At 49.6% G+C, this 20,887-nt stretch overlaps 1 protein-coding gene across 1 annotated transcript; it reads left to right on the top strand.

Moving 5' to 3' along the window:
• Positions 1–72: 72 nt before the first annotated feature.
• On the top strand, positions 73–16,462 carry EFHD1 (EF-hand domain family member D1). Its single transcript, XM_014879582.2, has 4 exons — positions 73–461; positions 7,921–8,068; positions 13,693–13,827; positions 14,820–16,462. The coding sequence occupies exons 1-4, from the start codon at positions 166–168 to the stop codon at positions 14,952–14,954; spliced, it is 714 nt and encodes a 237-aa protein (XP_014735068.1). The 5' UTR covers positions 73–165; the 3' UTR covers positions 14,955–16,462.
• Positions 16,463–20,887: the final 4,425 nt, after the last annotated feature.

Raw genomic sequence — 20,887 nt, forward strand, 5'->3', positions numbered from 1 at the left:
GTGCCCGCCCCGCGTCCCAGCCTCCCTCCGTCTCGTCCCGCCCCGTCCCGCCCCGCTCTCTCCAAGTGAGGGAATAAAGTTGCGCACCGGGGTAGGCGGCCCTGGCCGGAGTGGAGCAGGGTCGAGGCGGGCGGTAGCGCTGCTATCCGGCGGGAGCGCCGAGCCATGGCTTCGAAGGAGCTGGCACAGAAGCTGCAGCGGCGGCTGCAGCTGGAGGAGAGTGGGGAAGCGGCGGAGGGCGAGGCAGAGGTGGTCAAGGGCGCGGTGGCGGCCGGGGAGGTGGAGGAGCGGAGCTGCTTGACGGCCAGTGCGGACGCCGAGCTGAGCGCTAAGCTGTGCCGGCGGCAGGACATAAACGAGGGCGCGGCGCAGCCCCGGCGGGCCGCCGTCTTCAACCCCTACACCGAGTTCAAGGAGTTCAGCCGCCGGCAAATCAAGGACATGGAGCGCATGTTCCGCCTGTGAGTGGGGCGGGAGCGGGGTGGGGGGCTCGCTGCCCGGCCCGTGGGCTCCGGCGCTGGGGCGCTGCCTTCTCCTACAGCCCCTCTCGGCTCCGGCCCCCGGGGGCACATCTGGAGAAGGGGTTGCCCGCTCTTGGCAGCGTTCTCGCATTTCTCCGCGGTTTTGCGGTTGGGCTGGAGGAAGCCGCGGCGCGTTCCCAGCGCCATCTGATCCCCAGATTGTCCCTGTGCTTTGCGGGGGGGGGGGGGGGGGGGGGCGGCTCGTAGAGTTTGCCTGGGGCTCAGCCTCGTGTTTAGCTCACGGCCACTGCTCTGCCTGCGATTGGGATGGCGGCTATTTGTGGTGGCACCCAGGAGCAACGGCTTTGCGAGACGCTCTGGGTGGGACGGAGCGGAGAGCACAGGCATTCTTCTGTCCCCAGTCCTGGGGCACCAGGTGGGTCTGTATCTCGGTGCCCGGCAGAGGCGCAGGACGTTTTTTCCGAAGCAACTATGACCCTGAACACCCCCAGCAGTCCTACTGGCTCTGCCTGGCAATGTAGTTCCGCGCACAATCCTATCTGCCAGGCTTGGTGCTCCCTCCCGCGCACCCAAGCAAAGGCTGAGCACAGCTTCCTCTTGCTACCCCCAGTGGGGGCTGGGATGGGATTCCCGTCCCAGCAGGAAGGTTTGTGTTGAAGTTAAGCTGCTGCTAGCAACAGAGAGCTGCTTCTGTAAGCAGGAAGGCTTGGCCCTCCCCGGGACCGTGGTCCTGCCCTTTTCTCTCCTCCAGACCCTGTCCTGGCTCGTGCAGTCAGGCTATGTGCTGGGTACCTTTGTCTGCGCTCAGGTTTCCCTCCAGCACCACGGCCCGTGGGCTCCTGGGGACCAGTATCCTCTCACCCCGACAGGCTGTCAGGCTGGGAGGGAGCTGCTGCCAGGCAGGAGGTGGCAGGATCATAGAGCAAGGTGTGAAGATGTATTTTACCTTATGGAGGTGACTGAAGTGAGACTGGTAACTTGTTAGATCATTGTTCTCCTAGCTGAAAGCTGCTATGGGCACCCTGGATTGTTGTGAGGAGATCGAGAGCTGTTTGAATGCTGTCAGCTCCCAGCTCTGCGGAGTGTTGTTGCCTGTCCCAGCCAGGCTGTTGCCACAGGAGACCAGGCGATGGGCTTTTGTGAGCTCACTGGAGTTCGGAGTTCTTTGTTGCACAGGCAGCGTTGTGTTGGCAGCTGGTGCGGGAAGCGAGGTGGTCCAGGCGGGACTGCTGCTCCACTCTCTTCTGTGTCCCTTTTGACTGTGTTTAAAGGGGATCACGCTCTATGGAAGGCTGAGACATGGTGCTGTAAGGACTGGAGGACAGACAATGCGGGCAAGGCCTGAAAGCTGTGGCTAAGAGCCTGGACTGAGGAGTGGCACTGTCTCAATAGGGAAGAGGAAAGGAATGGCGGTAGTTTTGGGAAATAAAAAGTGGAAGAGCTGAATTGCAGCCTAATTTTTCAACAATGAGCTCATTAAACACCAGCCTTGTAAGCAGGAAAAGCTAGGTTTTGCAGTTGAATGCTAATCAGCTGGTCAATGTAGCTGGAAAGCATTGCATACCCTGTGAGAACTGCTGATGCCAAAGGGGGAAGAAGGGCATTCTCCCCTATTGTGTTTCCAGGACAGGCAGCCAGAAAATTGTCCTGGTGTTCACTGTTACAGGCACCTGAGGTTTGCAGCAGCAGAGGATCTGGTCTTTGGTCCATCTGCTGCCAGCGACCTGTGTCAATTATTGGCTGATATCACGTGCTCCATGAGGAGAGGAAATGTTCCCCTTAATTCCTGTCAGTCAGAGCTTGAGTTAATGTGATTAAAGCTTTAATTCTCTGTATGGCTTATTGGCCCTGGCCACTACAACTCAGGGTCTTTCTTACATCCCTCTCTCAAAGGCTTATATTTTTCCTTTAGTATCTTCTCATTGCTGCAGGATGCCAGGTTTCCACTATGAAACTTCCCATCCAAAAAAATGTTTCATATCAGTTTAGCAAGACTTTTAAATCTGTAGTTCAGACTACATTTGAGCTGTAGTCCTGTGCATGTGGGCTGGGTCATGGTACTCCAGCTGAAAAGATGTCTTGGTGATAGCAGCTGGCCCTGAATGCCTGTCAGGGCATGCCATGGTATGGATGATGGCTGTGACTGCCAGGGTGGAAAAAGAACTCATCTGAAACTGGGAATTCCCAAAATATAGTGCTCCATCCAGTGCTGTGTGCTGCTAGCTATGCCAGGAGCATCCTTTCAAAGCAGAAATAATGCTCTTTTCTCTGGCTGCCACAGTTGGGCTCACTTTTCCCCCTCTCTTGTCCAAGCCTCCTCTTGTCAGCATCTCTCCTTTTTGGCCCCATTCCACTGGAGATGGGGTGCAGGTAGCTATCTGCTGGAGTGCTGGGTGCAAGCAGCTCTCAGGGTGGGTATTTTTTTGGCAGAAACCAGGAAGTCTACAGCTCAGGCTAATTATAATGCGACCTAATTAGCTGCCTATTCTGACAATATGTGAAGACTGTGGTAACCACAATTACCTCTCTTTCCTAAGGTGTCTAAGTGAACTCTCAGGGCCTCTGGAGTCTCAGAGCTCCCCTTGTGCCATCTTTGTCCAGGAAAATGGCAGAGGGGAGTGTGAGGCTCTGCCTGGCAGGAATGACCTTTATGAGAAATGTAAGGGGGAGGAAAACAGCAGCTTCATCTGTGGGATGTGGGGGAGTGGAGAAATTCCAGTCTTACTATTGCTTTTTATGTCTAGGGAATTCCATATGTTGCCCACACATTGCATAAGTGCCATGCATCTGGCTGGTGGGAGAGGCTGTGATGTCCCCTTGCCCTCCTGGAGCCACTTAGGAGCCCCTTTGCCAGATACACCAGCCTTGTCTGACATGCTGCAGCAGACCTGCTCTCTCTAGAGCCGTCATGTGCCTTACATGACCAGCTGCCTGTGGACTTCCAGTGGGCAGGGAGGTTATTCCTGGGCCTGCAGGTCTTGCCCAACATCTTGGAGAAGATCTTAGTGGAGGAGACTCTCATCTTGCCCTCATGTCCCTCCAAGATAAGGAGAGCTCCTTCTGCCTTGGTTGGGGAGGATGAAGCTGCATGTGGTCGAGGAGCCTATTCCTGTCCCCACCCTGGTATGGAGGAATTGTTTCCAAAGCTCTTGGCAATAGAATATAATATTTCATTTTCATTTGTGATAACCAATGATCACATCTAGTTCAACTGCCTGATTGCTTTAGGGTTGACCAAAAGTTAAGGCTTGTTATTAAGGGCGTTGTCTAAATGTCGCCTAAACATTGACAGGCTTGGGGCACTGACCACCTTTCTAGGAAGCTTGTTCCAGGGTCTGACAACCCTCTCAGGCTGAAAGAAAGTCTTCCTCAAATCCAGTCTGATCCTTCTCTGAGGCAGTTTTGAACTATTCCCATTTATCCTATCACTGGATATCAGGGAGCAGAGATCAGCACCACCTGCTCCATGTAAGGTGAAACACAATGCTCAGAGGGAATAAAGTGCTACTTAGGATTTGAAATATTTAAGAGGAGATTATTACTTCAGTACCATTATTCCAACTGCTTTATTTCAAAGCCTCAATTAGGCCATTGCAGCATACAGGAACTGCAGATCAAAGTACAGGTGCCCATAGTATGTGAAGCAAGGTAAGGTGCAGCAAACATATACAGGGAGGGCAGGTTTTCATTCCAGCTTTTTGCAAGAAATGTAAATGTTTAGAAACTGCTCTTTGATCCTTCAGGATATATGATTTCTCATGCAAGTTGTCCTTTTTTTATTAAGTGGGGTTTTAGAGGCAGCTGAAAGGTGACTGCAGAGTCACCTTTGATGATGCAGTCCTTGGCATCTCCTTTTTCCTCCCTTCCTGATCCCTCTTTCTTTGGCGGTGTAACCCCCCAGCACCTTGTAACACCAGTGCAGTGTTTGTACTTGGGCAGTAATTGAGTGTAACAGACTTTGTGCTCTTAAGCAAGTCTGTTCAGCAAGTATTACCTCCTCCCCTCTGATTTTGTCTGCTGCTTTCCTCTCCCATGCTTCAGCAGCCAGGTATACTCTGCAGTCCGGCTGGAAGTGAGCTAGTGTGGGAATCTAGGTGCATCCTTATTGCAGCAGATTTTGGCAGCCACTGCTGCATCTCGTTTGCTGCCAGGAACACTGCTGTGGCAGCAGTGTGGTAAAGCTTTATCACAGTGGCCATGGTGCCCATACCTGCCTGCAGCATCCCAGCTGTCACATCTGGGATCTGCTGTAGCCATGGCACCAACCTGCTGCTGGAGTGGCCTTCCTGTGACATGAGCAGTCTGTGCATGTTGGCACAATTCCCCTCTGTCTGTAATGCCTGCACATCACTTGGGTGAGACTTGGCTCATGCCCCGGGGAGCTTTGAGCCTGAAGGAAGCAAAGCTCTGGTGTCACAGCAGGACAGTGAGTGCTGCGTGTCACTCCGGGAGTACAGGTTGGGTGTTCCACCTCGGATGGTGGGGTGTGTTTAACTTGCCCTGGTGCCCTCTTCCAGCTCTGCCTGTGAAGGTGATGGCTGTCCATCACCAGGGAAGTGCTGTGCTGCAGGAAGCCGTGTGTGAGAGGCATCCGGGGCTGGCTGAGCCCAGGGTCCTGAAAAGAGGCTCTCAAAAGGCAGACAGGGGAGTTTTATGATCTCTCGAAAGGCTGGCTGTGGGGTTTTCAGTAGGACTGAGGTGTCCTGGGAGCACCAATTTACCAACAAGGTGCAGTCTGCATTGTACCCCACAGTGTTGAATGCCTGTGGTCTGTTGAGGGGGGGTGATGGGGAATGAATTGTGCTGTTTCTCGTGCCCTATAAATATGCTTCTCCCTAAATAGTCTGGCTGCACAGCAGCCGAGTGGCTGTACCCAGGTCCTAAAATAGTTTGGCTGTTTCAGGCGGCGAGGGGGGAGGGAGGGAATGTAGCAGTTTGCAGGGTGCTGCCATTGGATTTCAGTGCCACTCTGTCTGGCTGTCCCTGAGTGCAGGGGACTGGTAACCTGATTTCTGGGTGCTTCTCAGCACCAGCTGTACTCTGGGCCAGCATGCTCAACACCCATTGTGTGGCTGGTACAGAGTGCTGCTCTGCCAGGCCCGCTGTTGGCAAGACCCCATTTCTCACAATCCTGGCTTTGTCCTGCTTCTCTGCAGGGATGAGCCCTGAAGCTGTGCCCCATGCTTAACCCTTTCAGGGCAGTGTGCTGGCCCACAGGCCAGTGTTTACCTGCAGGTAGTGTCATAACAGGAGGGTGAGATGAGTACAGCAGGCACAGGCTGGGCTTGTGCCCTACTTCTGCCTTCAGCTCTGTTACCCGGAGCTTCCATGTGGGGCTGGGCAGTGTCCCAACCCCAAATGAGCAGATCTTGGAGGGGACCTTGGTATTATTTTACTTCTGCACCCAGCCAAAGCGCAGCATGAGCCTGATGGGACCCCAAAAAACCCAACCCCAGCTGCCTCTCTGCCACTGCACATTTTGCTGTTGTGTCTAATCAAAGGCACTGCGTCTTCAGCAGTGACAGCTCTGCACCCTTTCTCCTAAACTTGAAAGAAAAGCAAATTGACAATTGAATATTGCACTTACTATGCTTCTGTGATGTCTTGGAAGTGCATCTCAGTGCTGGGCTGGGTAACGCTGTGAATATGCCTTAATTAACCGACACCTTCCTTGCTGTGAAGAACTTGCTGCACTTATTCCCTGTGACATCCCAGGTCTGTGACCTGATTTCTGCTCTGATGGAGGTTTCTTTCCTGGTTTTTCAGAAAGAGGTCCAGCCTGGTGGGCTCATGGATTTTCTGGGTACAGAGAGTGTAGGTAGATCGGTAACAGGGGCTCTGTGCCAGCTAGTCTGGCAGTTATGTCCCTGTCATTGGGAGTCTCTTAGTTCTGGAACCCTTGGAAACTAAGAGCCACAGAGAGTATCAGAAATAGTTGTAGGGGTGGTAGGACTCTAGAAAGTCATGGAGACCCCCCTAGTTTGGGGGAAAAGCATGCTGTGCCTGTGCCCATGAAGGCAGCGGCAGAGATCTTGGCTGCAGCTCTGCCTTGCTCTGTTCAGGCCTGTGCGCAGTTTGGGGCTGGTGGCTTTGTTCGTGCCTTCCTTTGCCACAGCTTCCTCTGTGGCTGTGAGGTTTTTCAGCTGGAAAGGGCTTTCTTCCAGAGTAACCACAACTGTGCAGACCTCTGTCTGGAATGGCTACAGCCCTCATTTCTTTGGAAGAGATCTAACAGTCAATGAAAGATAATGGGTGGGAGGATTTGACTGGATGCTGCCCACTGGAAAGCTTCAGAACTGTGCCTAGGGCTTCTTTCTGAATGATTGAAAGGATTTAACTCTATCAGGGTTGAGATAGTGGCAGCGGGGCAGTGGGAGACTGTGTGCCAAGGCTGAGCCCAGCTTGGGAGACCCTGCCCTGTTCTCTCCTGTGAAGCCCTAGCTCTGTGCTGAATCCTGATGGCAAGACCAGGATGAAAGAGTGCTGTTGACCAGCTGATAACAGCGCGCCCATCCCTGCAGCTTTTGGACTTTGAAAGCCGGTGATAGCCCTGGTGGGTGTGAAGCTCTGGTTGCTGCATGGGCCGGATGCTTTACCCACACCCACAGCAGATGTTGGGAGGAGTTGGTGCACAGTCCCAGGCTGTGCACAGCAGATCACTCGCTGCCTCCCCATCCCTAAAGCACTCCTCCCCTTGCATGGGTGCTCTCCTCTGAAGAATCCTTGCAGTCCGTGGTGCTCCATGGTGCCACTCTAGTCTTGCTCCTGGAGGTGGGCACTGGTTTCCTCTGCCAGCCTGACCCTATGCTGCAGCCCTGCTACCACAGCCCTGGCTAGGACTGCTGTGTTCCCCTGGGACAGTCTTTCTGCTCTGCCTGGGGACACAGAATTAAACAGCTGCCCTGAAGCACCGTGCTTGTAGTACAAAAGCATTTTGGAGAGAAATGATCTTAGCAGCTAGAGAGAGGGAAGTTTTGCTTACAAAGAAAGATTGCTTTCTGCCAAGAAGTTCTGCTTGGTCTCTGCTCCCAGTTTCTACTTGAAACTAGCAGGAAACCTGGCAGCAGCTGACTCTGCATGCCTTTTCCTCACCATGTTAGTGCGTGGTGTAAGCTGCATGCAAGTTGCCTTTGTGCTAGACAGGCAAGTGGGTGAAATGGAAATCCCACTGAGATAAGCTGAATTCCTCCATGCTCCTTCTGTGTGGGTTGTTTGGTCTGAGCTCCCCTGAGTACTTCTCTCTTTGGTGAGACAGCGCTGAAAGCTGACAGCTACTTCCCTGAGCTTAATATATCTCAGCACTGGCTATGTCACGCAGCTTCCCCTCTCCCCTGAGCTTTGAACCACACAGTGACTTTATCCATGTGCATGGTTCCTCTTCTGCAGAGATGAATATGGGGATGATGATGGTTGACCCTTTCCCCTTTGCACGCTGCAGGTATGACTCAGGACGGGATGGATATATCGACCTGATGGAGCTGAAGCTCATGATGGAAAAGCTGGGAGCCCCACAGACCCACCTGGGGCTGAAGAACATGATCAAGGAGGTGGATGAAGACTTTGATGGAAAGCTCAGCTTCCGTGAGGTGAGGGTGGCTGCAGGGTTGAAGGAGGAGGCAGCTGGGCCTCATATTCTGTGGGCTGTAGATAGCCCTCTCCCCTCTGTTTTTCCAGTGATGGGGTGCAGTGGAGAAGCCAGTGAGCTTCCCCATGCCAAGGGTGTGGAGCACTGTTAACCTCTGTCTCCACGTGGCAGTCATGGTACCTGATGCTAAAGCTCTCCAACCTCCCTGCTTGCTTTGGGAGCATATTTGAGCCCTGTTGCAGCTGCTGGGAGCGCTCACTGAGCTCCCTGTTGTAGCTGGAGGAAGTTATGTCCCTTCAGTTTCCAAGTCCTGTTGCTTGGCTCCTGTGGTACAGCAGCTGAGGCCTCATTTCAGGCGCAGTGCAGGAGCTCTGCTTGGAGCAGCTCATCTCATGGGGCATAAAAGGCTCTCTTCCAGTTTATATTGGGACCCTCTCTGCATGATGCAATGACCAGCCATGGCAAGCTTTATGAGGGGTGGTCACTTCCCTGCAGTAGGGAATAAGTGTGTGGATGCAGCAATTCAGTATTGCACGCTGGCTCAGCAGGGACACAGCTCAAACAGGTCTGTCTGTTACCCACTGTATTGTGACAGCTGGGAGGACGGGCCAGGATCCTCTGCCAGGCAGAGAGGAAATTTGAGCAGTGACCTGCATGCACTCAGGGGTACCCAAATCACTTTAGCAGGAAGGGGGAACCCAGGTACCAAAATCTTCTGTTGCACCATCTCTTCCTCTCAGACTTTGATAGCTGGCTCAGTCACAAGCAAATGTCACACTGTGTTTTTTTTTTAATTAACCCACATCCCCTTAAGTAGCGAGAGGAGGGGCAGCACTGCTTATGTCCTGCACTGGTTTTGAGGGCTGTGCTGCTTCCTTCTGTCCTATGGGATGCCTGCAGTGGGCCCCGAGCAGCTGGGCTCCCTTGTTTCTGCAGGCATGATGCTCTTACCACACCTCTGCCAGGGTAGAGCTCAGAACATGAAGCTCTCCATTGTGGAAGTTTGAGAGCTTTGGCAGTGCTGGGAGGGAGGATGAACAACCAAGGCCTGTGACTGGCTGGGCTGGTTGGTGCATGAAGGGTGACTGTCAGTTACAGAGCTTCTGCTGCACTATCTCTCTGCACTGGCTCATCACACCATCTTCCTCTGCTTTTGTGCCCCAAGGGCTTTGTTGGATTTATTTCACTGCAAGTGGGCAGCAGGAAAAGACAGGCCAAAGACTTGGGTTACAAGAAAGGGGGGAGGATATGCACATCTGGGAAGCGAGAGCCTGTCCCTGAGTTCCCTGCTGCCCGGTCAGAGGTGAACTGGAGGTAGCAAAGAATCCAGTGGAGCAGGAAGAGCGCCATGCCCATGGCCCCAGGTCCCTGATTGCCAAATCACTTCATAGGCTGAGGAGCCCTCTGTTCCTGTGCATTTTAGGCCTCCCTTCATTGCAGGTGAAGAGCTGGGGACAGCCTCCAGGCTTGCTGCAGGGGCTGTCTCTCATGGAAGAAAAATTCCTTTATCCTCAAGGCCCTGAAAGATGCTATGATGCTAGGGCATTGGTGGCTTGGCATAAGTAGCAGAGCAGCTCCTCTTCTGCTGCCACTTGTTTGGAGCACAACCTCCTGCAGGGGTGCCTGTGCTGCCAGCCCCTGGCATGTGGCACACGGCAGCTGATGCTGTTGAAGTGTCTTGCCAGAAGGGAAAACAATGGTTGTGCAACTGCAAGCTTGAGTGGCCCATGGGTTGGAATGAGGGAGCATCGCTGGCAGAGCTCTGGGGACAAATTGCACAGCAGCTTTGGCAGACACACAAAGCCTTCTGTGGTAGAGGAGCAGGATGCTTCTTGCCTTGCTGCAGGTGTGCCCTATCCAGGTGCTGTGTTCAGGCAGAGGGCTGACAGGGAAGCAGGTTGCCTGATGGGTGAGGAGGCCACAACCATTACATAGGCCTGTCCCATTCTGCCTCTCATTGGTGGTGACAAGCAAGCATGTAGAGGGGACTAAGCTGACTTGGGTCATTGAGATAATACCAGGAGAATCCTGTTTTAAATGAGTGTCTGAACTCAGTAGGATGCAACAATAGTAGTGAAGGGCTCCTCTCTGCCTACCCAGAGAATACCGAGTCCTGGCATACCTGCGTGAACATACTCTTCTTGTGAGCAGGCCAGAGAATTGGTAGGGACCTCTTTCTCTTGTAATAGATCACCTTTTTCTACTGCTTTGAGTAGTGTCCTCCTATCCCAGATAAGCTGTTGCTTGGCAAGCAGGCTGCTGACAAACCACAGGCCCCGTTAGGAAAGCTGCCTTCTACCATTGACCTTTGAATGTCCACCAATACATTAACAATTAACTGTACGAGACTCCTGCCGTGACTCAAGCTTAAAAAGATTAGGTATAGTGGGTGGAAAAAACCCCACACCTCTGACTGTCTAGTTCTATCACTACCACAGGAAATCAGAGGTAATTGCTGTGATCGTAATGTGTAATTGGAGCTGCTATCTAGAACCCACAGAAATCCACCTACTGCCCCTTATACCCTCACCAGCTGAAATGGTGACCCTCATGATGTGTTTGCTACCAGGGTTGGTGCAAACCACATCCTTACATAGTGCTGCTTTTCTTGCAAACTGTTGTTGCAAGGCTGCTGCTGCCTGTCAATCCACACCCTTCCTTGCATGATGCCTAGCCTGGCTCTGTGGGATAGGTCTTGGATCATGAAAGATGTGAGAGCAGATACTATTTACCAGGTTAATGGATTGGAGAGTGTAGGTCGTGTTGTCCTCTGAGAGCAGAGCTTTGAAAGATACCTACCTACATTACTCACTTTTGCTTCTCTGTTGACATTTCCTTGAGATTAGCTGCACATGGTGTGTCCTGGGCCCAGCAAGGGAACGCAGGCTGGCAGTGGGAGCTGAATGCAGATTGCTGGTGTTCTCTAGTTAGTAAGGACCAATACCTCAAGATAAGGTGGGCTGTAGGCTGTCTGCTGGAGCAATTGGTGCTGAGCTCCTGTGGGAACCAGCATGATGTCCCATAGTCCACCTTGCCATATCCTTGGAACTAACATTATGCTCTGTCCACCCTAACCATGTCTTAGTTCCAAGTTTCCTTTAACTCAGCCTGCCCTTTGTGGCCACAGCAGCCTATATCCTTCTAGACGATTGCTGCACCATCCCTTAGTTTCAGGATGATTCATGCTCACTTGTACTCATGACCCAGTCCCTCCCCAGGTGACAGCTGTATCAGACTTCAGGATTGTGCTGTCTCCACTGCTCTTTCCAATGCCAGGAAGTGGGACTTTCAGGGTGGAGCAGGAGGAAGCATGACTAATTCCAGCCTAGCTGCTAGCCCTCTGTGTCACAGTGCCTGGTGGTGGCAAAGAGGAACTAGCCAGTGGATCTGAGCAGAGGGAGAAGATGTCTTGAGGAGGATTTGGTTTCTTTCAAGCAGGATGCTTTGCCTGTTCAGCAGTGAACCATTTATTTCTTACATGTGTGTACTGAGTTTTCATGGCCAGGTTTTCATAGCAGGGGGTCTACAAGGAGTGTAAAAAGCTGTTAGAATCTTCCCCCATATCTGGCAAGCCAAAGCCAGCTGGCTCCAGCACAGACCTGCCCTGACTAAGGCGAGCCAATCAGGAATGATAGTAATGCCTCTGTAACAACATATTTAAGAAGGTTAAAAAGTTATTGTGCAGAGGTAATTAGTCCAGAGAAGAGAGGACTGAGAATATGTGAGAGGAACAGGTTTGTAGTGGAGTGGAGAGGGAGGGGCAGGAGGTGATCCAGGTGCTGGAGCTGAGGTTTCCCTGCAGCCCATGGTGCAGCCCATAGTGAAACAGGCTGTCCTCCTGCAGCCCACGGAGGTCCATAGGGATGCAGAAATCCACCTGCAGCCCATGGAGGATACTCATGCCGGAGCAGGTGGTTGCCTGAAAGGAAGATGTGAACCCGTGGAAAACCCATGCTGGAGCAGGGTCCTGGCAGAGACCTGCAGACCTGTGGATAGAGGAGCCCATGCTGGAGCAGGGGAAAGATTCTCCTCCTTGTCTTTTCCTTGCACAGTGGCAGGAACAACCTGTGAAGAATTGACCATAACACCCATTCCTTATCTCCCTGTGCTGCTGGAGAGAGGAGGTAGAACTTGCAAGGAGGGAGGGGTGAGGGGAAGGTGTCTTTAAGATTTATTTTACTTCTCATTATCTTGCTCTAATTTTGTTAGTAATAAATTCAATTAATATCCCCAGGTTGAGCCTTTTTTGCCTATTACAGTATTTTGGTGAATAATCTTTCCAGGTCCTTAGAACTCATGAACTTTTTGTTATATTTTCTCTTCCTTATCCAGATGAGAAGGGGAGTGATAGAGTGGCTTTGGTGGCCTGGCATCTAGCCAGGGTCAACCAACTACAATCTGTTTGGAGAAGGACAAGTTCCCTTGCCAAGCCCAGCCTGCTTTCAGCTTGCCCTGTGCTGAGCACTCACAGGTTAAGAGGCTGTAGCATGGAGCAGTGCCTGGTGAGCTGCCTGTGCGAGAGGGCGGCCAGCGCTGCTGTCATCTCCACACCCTTCCTCATGGGAGGCCTTCCCAAACTCTTGCATTCCCACCAGCTTCTGCGAGCAGCTTGAAGCAGAGCTGACTCAGTGTGGATGCTGGGACTCTGCTGCCCTCCTCCGGGACAGCTCGGGCTCTCCGTAGGAAACATCAGATCCTCAGCCTGGCAGTCTGAGAGACAGCACTGGAAATATTTGATGTTCCTGTGCAAAGGGATTTCAGGGCAACCCTACCTGGTACCTGCAGCTGCCTGGCCTGAAGTGCTGCATTGATGCAGCTTTGTTGCTTGTGCTCTTTTTGTACCTGAGCGGCTTGACCTTGTGTCTGTTCTCTCTGCGCTGTTTCAAGCACTGAGACACCTCCTGGGGTTGCCAAGAATAGCAGGGAGTTACAGGATCTCTGCAAGTACACCTAGAGTTTCCACCTCTTAACCTGGAGTTTGGTTGGCAAGTGCATGGTGGTGCAGAAGTCTTTATTTTTAAGCAGGCAGGTTTTGTTCCTTCTGTTAAAACAAAAACGAAAAAGTATGCATTTGTGGAATGAGATACAACTCTTTTTGTTTGTTTCACTTTGCAATTCACTTCCCAATACACCCTCTGAATTTGTTAAATGGTCATGGTCCAGCATGTGACAAGATTCACACCAACTTGCTCTGTGGACACTTGTTCAAGTCACTCTGTCACAAGGGCATGCACACACCTGGGCTGCTGTTCTCTCTAAAAGGACTGCACTGGATGCCTTGGTTCAGGGAGCCTGAGGTGAACCAGGGCTGAGTTTGCCCTGATTTCATTGTCATGAGATGTGACCTGAGTCCCTAGAATGCTGGGGAAGCTGGTAAGGGCTTGTGAAAACACCATTAGGGTATGGGGATATAAAGAGCTATATCTGAGCCTGCCCAATGGTTATACTGGGCAGGTGCAGAGGTGTCCTTCTTCCTCTGGCCATAGCAACCCAGGCTTGGTGTAGACTTGGTTTCCTTTGCTCTGAAATGTGAATTCCGTCCCTCTCCAGGTGATTGTACTGTTTGTATTTTAAGTTGTTTGAGCCTCAGTGAAAAACCTGAATGTTTCCTCTCTGTCTTGCTAGTTCCTGCTGATTTTCCATAAAGCTGCAGCTGGGGAGCTCGAGGAGGACAGCGGCCTGTTGACTCTTGCGAAGCTCTCAGAGATCGATGTATCCATTGAGGGAGTCAAAGGAGCCAAGAACTTCTTTGAGGCTAAGGTATGGTGTGGCACAGAGGAATATGAAAAAAATCAGCTGTAGCTGATTTTCCTTTCAAATTTTGTTGGGCTATAGCTAGAGCCTTTCTGTGGCTCAGTCAACATACCAGAGCAATGTAATTCACAGTCTGTGTTCTGGGTCTTACCCTGGTAGAGCTGACTGGCTGACCTGTGTCCCTGTCTGGGTCTAGGTGGCTGACCACTTTTAAAGACCTAAGTGTCCTGAAAAATAATGCAATAGGGTCAGAGTTTTCCCATTTTGCAAAACCTCACTCAACCAGAACACTCTGAGTTGAGCGGTGAACGGCGTGTTTTGGAGTGTAGGATTTCAGACATCTCTTTCTCTGTAACCTTTGAAATCAAAATCATTCTGCAGGGTCCTGGGGTTGGCAGAAAGAGCTGTACACCATCTGAAGCTGACAAAGCACCCTTTCTGAAAGCTCTCTTGGAGAGAAAATAATCCTGCTTGTTTATATAAGAAGTTTTTTTCCCAAGAGCCTAACACAGCTATTGCACAGCAGATGTACTGAGATGAAAGCTGGAAAAATAGCCAGCAAGTAAACAATGTCTCTTTGATCTGCAGATTATCCATGGTGTAGTATGATGTTCTCAGATTTGGCTGTGATTCAGAGTGTTTTCTGCAGTAGTTTCTCCCACTGCATACTCACAACCTATGCCCTGCTGCCTGCTTAATGGAAATAATGTATGTGACCCAGTACTGATGGTCTTGTGTTTTGGTCACTTGTTAGTGACTTATTAGTAAGTGACCCTTCTTTTGTTGATGTTAAAGTCAATGAAGGTAACAGGTATTGGATGTAAATACCCAGGCACTGCAGTGTAATTAATACTTGAGCTGTCCTGACAGAGGATCTCAGCAAGCACTGGGAGGTGCAGCAAGCAGTTCTGTGTTGCTCATCTGGGAGTAGCTCAGGCTTTGGCTCTCCCTCTGATGCAAGGCTTGACACTCATTTATTTTCTCTCTGTCTCATAAAGGCTCAAGCCCTCTCCTCAGCCAGTAAGTTTGAAGCAGAGATAAAAGCTGAGCAGGATGAGCGGAAGCGGGAAGAGGAGGAAAGGAAGCATCGCCGAGCAGCTTTCAGGGAGTTAAAGTCTGCATTTACCCAGTAAGCAACCAGCCAGTATGCACTCTGAAATTGCACATGACTTGGTACGTTTCCCAGATCAGGGCTCTGCCTGGACAGAACTGTTTGGATCCTGCCTAAAACTCATCACAGTTTTGCTAGCCTTCCTTTCCTGAAGATCCTCCTGAGCTCCTAAGGGCACAACTCTTGCAGTTACTATGCATTCATAATGATGTGAATAGTAGAAGCTGTGTACGGGCTGTTTGCTCTGAACTGTTACGAGCACATCACCCTAAAGCAGAAACAGCAGGTAGCAAATCATGGGTGAGCACTGACAGGCGTTGTGTTTGCCTACTTCATTCTTTCCTATACATCCTTTTTCTCTTAATCCTGTATTAATTCATTCCTTGCTTACAGGCAAGTAGTAAGGTCTTGTGTAAATCAGGGTGTACAAAGTACAGCTTGAGTTCTGTATGTTTGTACTGCTGTTGGGTGTTGTCACCCTTTTCTTATTCCTCAAAGCCCCGTGCCACAGGCACCGTGAAAACACTGTGAAGAGAGAAAGATAATTACTAGGGACATGGATCAAATTCACTATCATTTTCTGTAGCATTTTCTGCCACCCAGCATGTTGAAGAGTCTTCCAGTTTCTCTTCTCTGAAGTGCCATAGTAACAAACCCTTCAATAAGAGGCGAGATTTCCCAAGGCTTCAAAGGGAAGAAGCTGGCTCTCTTAAACAAGGAATAGAAAACTGAGTTGCCTGACCATTTATCTTCTTTCACATTCCATCACATTTAGTGTACTGTACAGCTTCACTGTTATTTTCCAGGCTTAGGCAGCTGTATCTGTTTTTAGGGGGTATTGTCAGCTGGACAGTGCAATCGGATGGCACACTGGGGTTTTCTATTTAGAAATTTGCTCATAGCCTGAATCATGAAGGTGACATTGTTTGATTTCATTAGAGGCACAACAGAGGACACCAGCACAGCATACTGAGCAACCCCTGCTCAGAGAGCAGGGAGGTGAGCACATTTAACTGAACTAAATTTTGAGGGCTTGCATTATACTATTAGCCATTTTTTCTTGGAAATACAGGAAACTTGCCCATAAATGTTGAGATGCCCAGTGCTTGTCTGGATATAAACACTTATCAGTCATGGCAGGGGAACTTCCCTCAGAGACCTCTCTCAAGACATGGATTTCAAATTCTGCCTCTGCTCTTGCCCAAATCTGTGGCAAAATGTTAATTTTTTTTCCAGAATGAAACTCACCAGTCATCTTTTCACTTGTCTGTTTTGCTTCCAAAACTGTGAGCACTAAACTGTGAGCATGGAATAATAAATAGAAAAACCTCTACTCTTTAATGTCAGGTGAAAGAATTGCTAAACGATTAAACTGTGTATATATATCTTCACAGATTATATTTTATAAATCACGCTTTTTTAGCTAAATATTTATAATTAAATGTTTTTATACTTTACAACAAAGCAGATAATTTCATCTTCAATTATTTCTCCTGTTGCTGAAATGTAAAAATAAAGCATTATCTCCAATCTTGTCTGTGGTTTATTTCAGGTCTTTGAGTATAGCATTTTTCACAAATTACAGTAGTGATCCTCAAAGCTCAGCATCCTGACTTGGATGAGTGGGGGAAGTGTTCAACCCCTTCTTGATAACACTTCCTCTTCTGCACAGCAGTTCTGGTGTAAAAAGCCCTAATGTTTGCATTTCTTTAGAAAGGGACATGGCTGTGTAAATACTTGAAATACTGCCCACTGCTAAATGTTGACATCTGAAGGTTGTCAGCCTTCCCTTATCTTAAAATAGCCTCTGTCTCAGCCCCCGTAGTGCCCCAGCTGGGAGCTGGGCAGGTTGCTGCAGCTAGAATTCCCTTTGCAGTGCCTGCTTCTGCCTTTATTAAGAGAGAAAAAAGAAAAATAACATAGATACCTGAAAATGTTAGCATTTTGTTTCTACTGTTGCTGATCTGCTAAGCTTTTCTGGCATGGTCACACTGAGGGAGTTCAGGAAGAAGTTTAATCATGCCTCGTTACAGGTCCAGTTATGAAATAAAAACCATAAGTATTTTATCCCATGCAGCTTTGCTCTGTGCTGATACATTCACTCTTTCTATGAGTCTCAGAGGTCAGGTAAAATGTGGGTGAAGTCTCTGTTTCCCCAGGAAAATTGCTACACTGCAGCTCTGGATTTTTGTGGGGGCTTTTTTGTTGTTTTTTCTTCTTTACAATGCAGCAAGCACTGCTGAGCTGCTGCTTTGCACATGCAGCTGGGTAAGGAGCCCAGGGCTGCAGGAGAAGAGGGTGGAAAAAGGCTTTCCAGTGGTTGTATGTTAATTGAATTGAGTCAACTCCAGCTGCCAAGTTTCAGTAAGGAAATGAGCATTGTCTGTGGTTTTGTTCAATTCAAACAGGTGCTGTTAGTTGGGACCTGCAGCCAGTGCAGTGAACAATAAGTACTTTTGGATGTGCATTTTTTTGGAAGTTACAGTAACGTGTTTTGAAATTAGCTTTGCAAAAATGGACATTGGGAAATTAATTGCTTTCTAAATCGTTCTGTTTTACTGGCTCTTATTGGATTAGATAACAATGGCATTAGGTTATGCAGAAGTACTAAAGAGAAGTTGTCTAGCTGGATCTCCCACCTAAAACCATGTGACAACACTTAGTTGTATTTACCTGTAATTTATCTATTGCAGTCCTTGATGCTCTGGCCTTTTATGCCTGATGTCACCACAGGTGGCTCTCAAAGGTCTTGGCAATCCCAGCTCTCTTTAGCGATGCCTGCTGGTACATTAATGCCTGCCTGGTATTTCTGACATGCCCCAGGTGACTCTTAAGTCTGTGATGGCAAACAGAGGAGCTTGATGAAAAGCCTGTTGCACTTAGTGGTCTTTCTCAGAAGGGATAAATACTTGCCTCAAGTCATTCATCTAGAATGGAAACTTCAGGTAGTCCTTGATCCCTGAAGGGATTTTGTTTAACCTTTCTCAAAGTAGGCGAAGTACAATAAAGCACCAAGGATGGGTTCAGCCTGTCTGGATGCTCAGATTGCAGTGGATTTCTTAAGGATGCTCCTGTCACAGTTATTGCCATTGGCTGCAGGGGACAGCTGATGGCAGCAGGAAGTCTCACTTAAAGAGCTCAGTGTGGTCACAGTGGAGAGAGAGAAATGGTGTGATCAAGTTTTTCCTGGCTCGAGGTTTGGGGTTTATCTATGAGGATTACGGTGACAAAATAACATTTTAGCCTTATGAGAGTGTCCAAATAAATCCAACACATCTAAAAGTAATAGAGTGTTGCAGAAGTAGCAGCTTGTTTGTGGTATTCTGTCTTTCAGCACAAGCCACCTGAGGTGGCAGATGCATTGAAGTGACTGACTTAAAAAACTGCAGTTGGATGTTTGCCTGCTTTTCTGCTGTCTTCATTATTTTTAGGGATGTGACAAACGAGGACATGGAAATCAGAGGCTGCTGAGAAGACATTGACTCTTCCCAGACAAAATCCCTGGTTATTTCAACAAACGGGGGAACCACTTTTCCAAGTAACAAAATGCAGGAGTGGCAAGGGAAAACATGACTGTGACACATCTTTCCGGGCTGTTTTGTGATCATTATTTATCACTTATCATTTCAGAGATGTGCTCTGTGTTCATGGCTCTACCAGTGTACTGAGGGAGGCAGGCTCTTGCCTCCAAGCCAGAAAGGGTGAAAAAAAGGGGTTAGTAAGAAAAGTTTATAGTTTGTTGGGGATGCCACTTCCCTGCACTTGGGTTTTTAATAATGTGGATGAATTGGCACAGTAATCCAGGGCTCTGAAGAACATCGTGCCCTTGGTACCCAGACTGGCTGCTGGGGTGATTTCACACCTACACAATATCAGCTGACATTCTGTCATTGAGCCATGCAGGAATTTTACCACACGGGTACAGTCTTGAATTTTCATGAGATTCTCCCTGTTCTGCTTGAATGAGTTGTGGAAGATTTAAGATGCATCTGCTATTACCAAAAAATTGTTATCTGAGTTTCCTTGAGGTATTTTACTGAAATGCCAAGTTCTGCAGATAAGGCATGTTTCAGACGCTTCTTGAATTTGATGATTTTTTTTTTTTGTCTCAGTAATATAATGTTTGTGCTAACTGGAAAAAAAAATCTCCCCAAGTGCTAAACATCTCCCATCTCAGATAAAGGTTGTCTTAGAGCATGTGAAAATATTTTTCAGTGCTCAAGCTCACATTTGATAAGTAGAATAACAAGAGACAGCTGCTTTTGCAATTGGAAGTTCTCACTGACAGCTTGAAATGCAGCACTGTCTCCCTCCCTCTACTCTCTTTATCATTATTAGTATTGGCTCAAGCTGTGTGACAACAACCAGGGGAATTGAATGCAGCTTATCAGAGGTCAGCCTTTTTCTAGGGAGCTTTGCTTTTCCATACCAGCCTCCTAATGGAGAAATTCCATTCTAGGGTTTTTGGGTGAGGTAGTCCTACGTAGCTCTTAGCTAAAAATAAGCCCCAAGCATTACAGGCTTTCAACCCATTAGCTCGTAAGAATCACTAGTATTCACTGTTGCATCATTTTTGGCTGTCATTCAGTATACAATGACAAGTATTTATTCACCTAGAAGAGGATGGAGAAAGCTACATGGGTTGTGGCTGACATCATGATTAGAGTGAAACTGTTTCAGCTGAAAAGGCTTGTACCTTCAGCGGTGTGTAACTGCCAAGACTAGTTTTTTTTATGCTGAAGGAACCACATGGGGCTATTCTGCATCATGTACTAATATGGGTTTGGGGACTAAAAATAAACTGGTATTTTTAGCTGAAGTTTGCCTTGAGCTTCTGATTTTTCCATCAGAAGAGTCAAAATATGTATCATCTACTGCCCTTTCTCTGACAGCAGCAACAGCAGCTACCGCTGCCTCCCAGGGTGACTCCCACGGCAAAGTGTCCTCAGGGCTTCTCCAGTGCCTGGGCAAGAGCAGGTCCAGCCCTCGGTGCCTGGGCACTCCGAGTGCTCACACACGGTGGCTTCTCACAGAGTTTCTTGTGGCTGCCGATAAAGCTGAATTGCCTTATGGAATCACACAGAGGAAACAGATAAGGCTGGGAGCCACGCCGCACTGCTGAGGCCGCCTGTGTGTGTGTGTGTGTGTGTGTGTGTGTGTGAGTGTGTGTGTGTGAGACAGCGGCGGGGGGGTGGCAGAATCACGGAAACATTCAGGTTGAAAAAGACCTGAGATGGTTGAGTCTAACCTGTGACTGATCCCCACCTTGTCAACCAGACCAGGGCACTCAGTGCCACGTCCAGGCGTTCCTTGAGCACCTCCTGAAACAGTGACTCCACCACCTCCCTTGACAGGCCCTTCCAATGTCTAATCACCCCTTCTGTGAAGAATTTCTTCCTAGTGTCCAACCTAAACCTCACCTGGTGCAGCTTAAGGCCATGTTCTCTTGTCCTGTCCCTTGTTCCCTGAGAGCAGAACCCGACCCCCCCACGCCAGCTTCACCCTCCTGTCGTAGGGAGTTGTGGAGAGCAAGAAGGGCCCCCCTGAGCTTCCTTTTCTCCAGGCTCAGCCCCCCAGCTCGTTCAGCTCATCAGACTGGTGACCCTTCCCCAGCTCCGCTCCCTTCTCTGGACATGTTCCAGCCCCTTAGTATCTTTCTTGAATCGAGAGGCCTAGAACTGGACACAGGACTGAAGGTGTGGCCTTACCAGCGCCGAGTGCAAGGGAAATTTACTCAGTGATTTGATTACCGGGGGTTCGGGCAGGGCGGGAGACAGGGGGAGCCCCCGGCGCTGCCATGTCCTCCCCACCTCCATCTCCCCTCACGGCTGCGAGGGGAAGGGAGGGGGTGGTGCTGCACGGGCTCGCGCCTCCGGCAGGGGGCGCTGGAGGCCCGCCCCTCTCTGCGGTGACGTCACACGGGCGGTGGGCGGGAAGCGCCGCTGCTCATCCGGG

The sequence above is a fragment of the Sturnus vulgaris genome, chromosome 10 (genome assembly GCF_052056855.1).
Source record: "Sturnus vulgaris isolate bStuVul1 chromosome 10, bStuVul1.hap1, whole genome shotgun sequence".
Taxonomy (NCBI): domain Eukaryota; kingdom Metazoa; phylum Chordata; class Aves; order Passeriformes; family Sturnidae; genus Sturnus; species Sturnus vulgaris.

What these genes read in the sequence shown, in the direction of transcription:
- EFHD1 (XM_014879582.2), top strand. Translation starts at nt 166, where the DNA reads ATGGCTTCGAAGGAGCTGGCACAGAAGCTGCAGCGGCGGCTGCAGCTG. An exon ending in ATGGAGCGCATGTTCCGCCT is followed by an intron (nt 462 to 7,920) that starts GTGAGTGGGGCG and finishes TGCACGCTGCAG; the next exon opens with GTATGACTCAGGACGGGATG. An exon ending in AGAACTTCTTTGAGGCTAAG is followed by an intron (nt 13,828 to 14,819) that starts GTATGGTGTGGC and finishes TGTCTCATAAAG; the next exon opens with GCTCAAGCCCTCTCCTCAGC.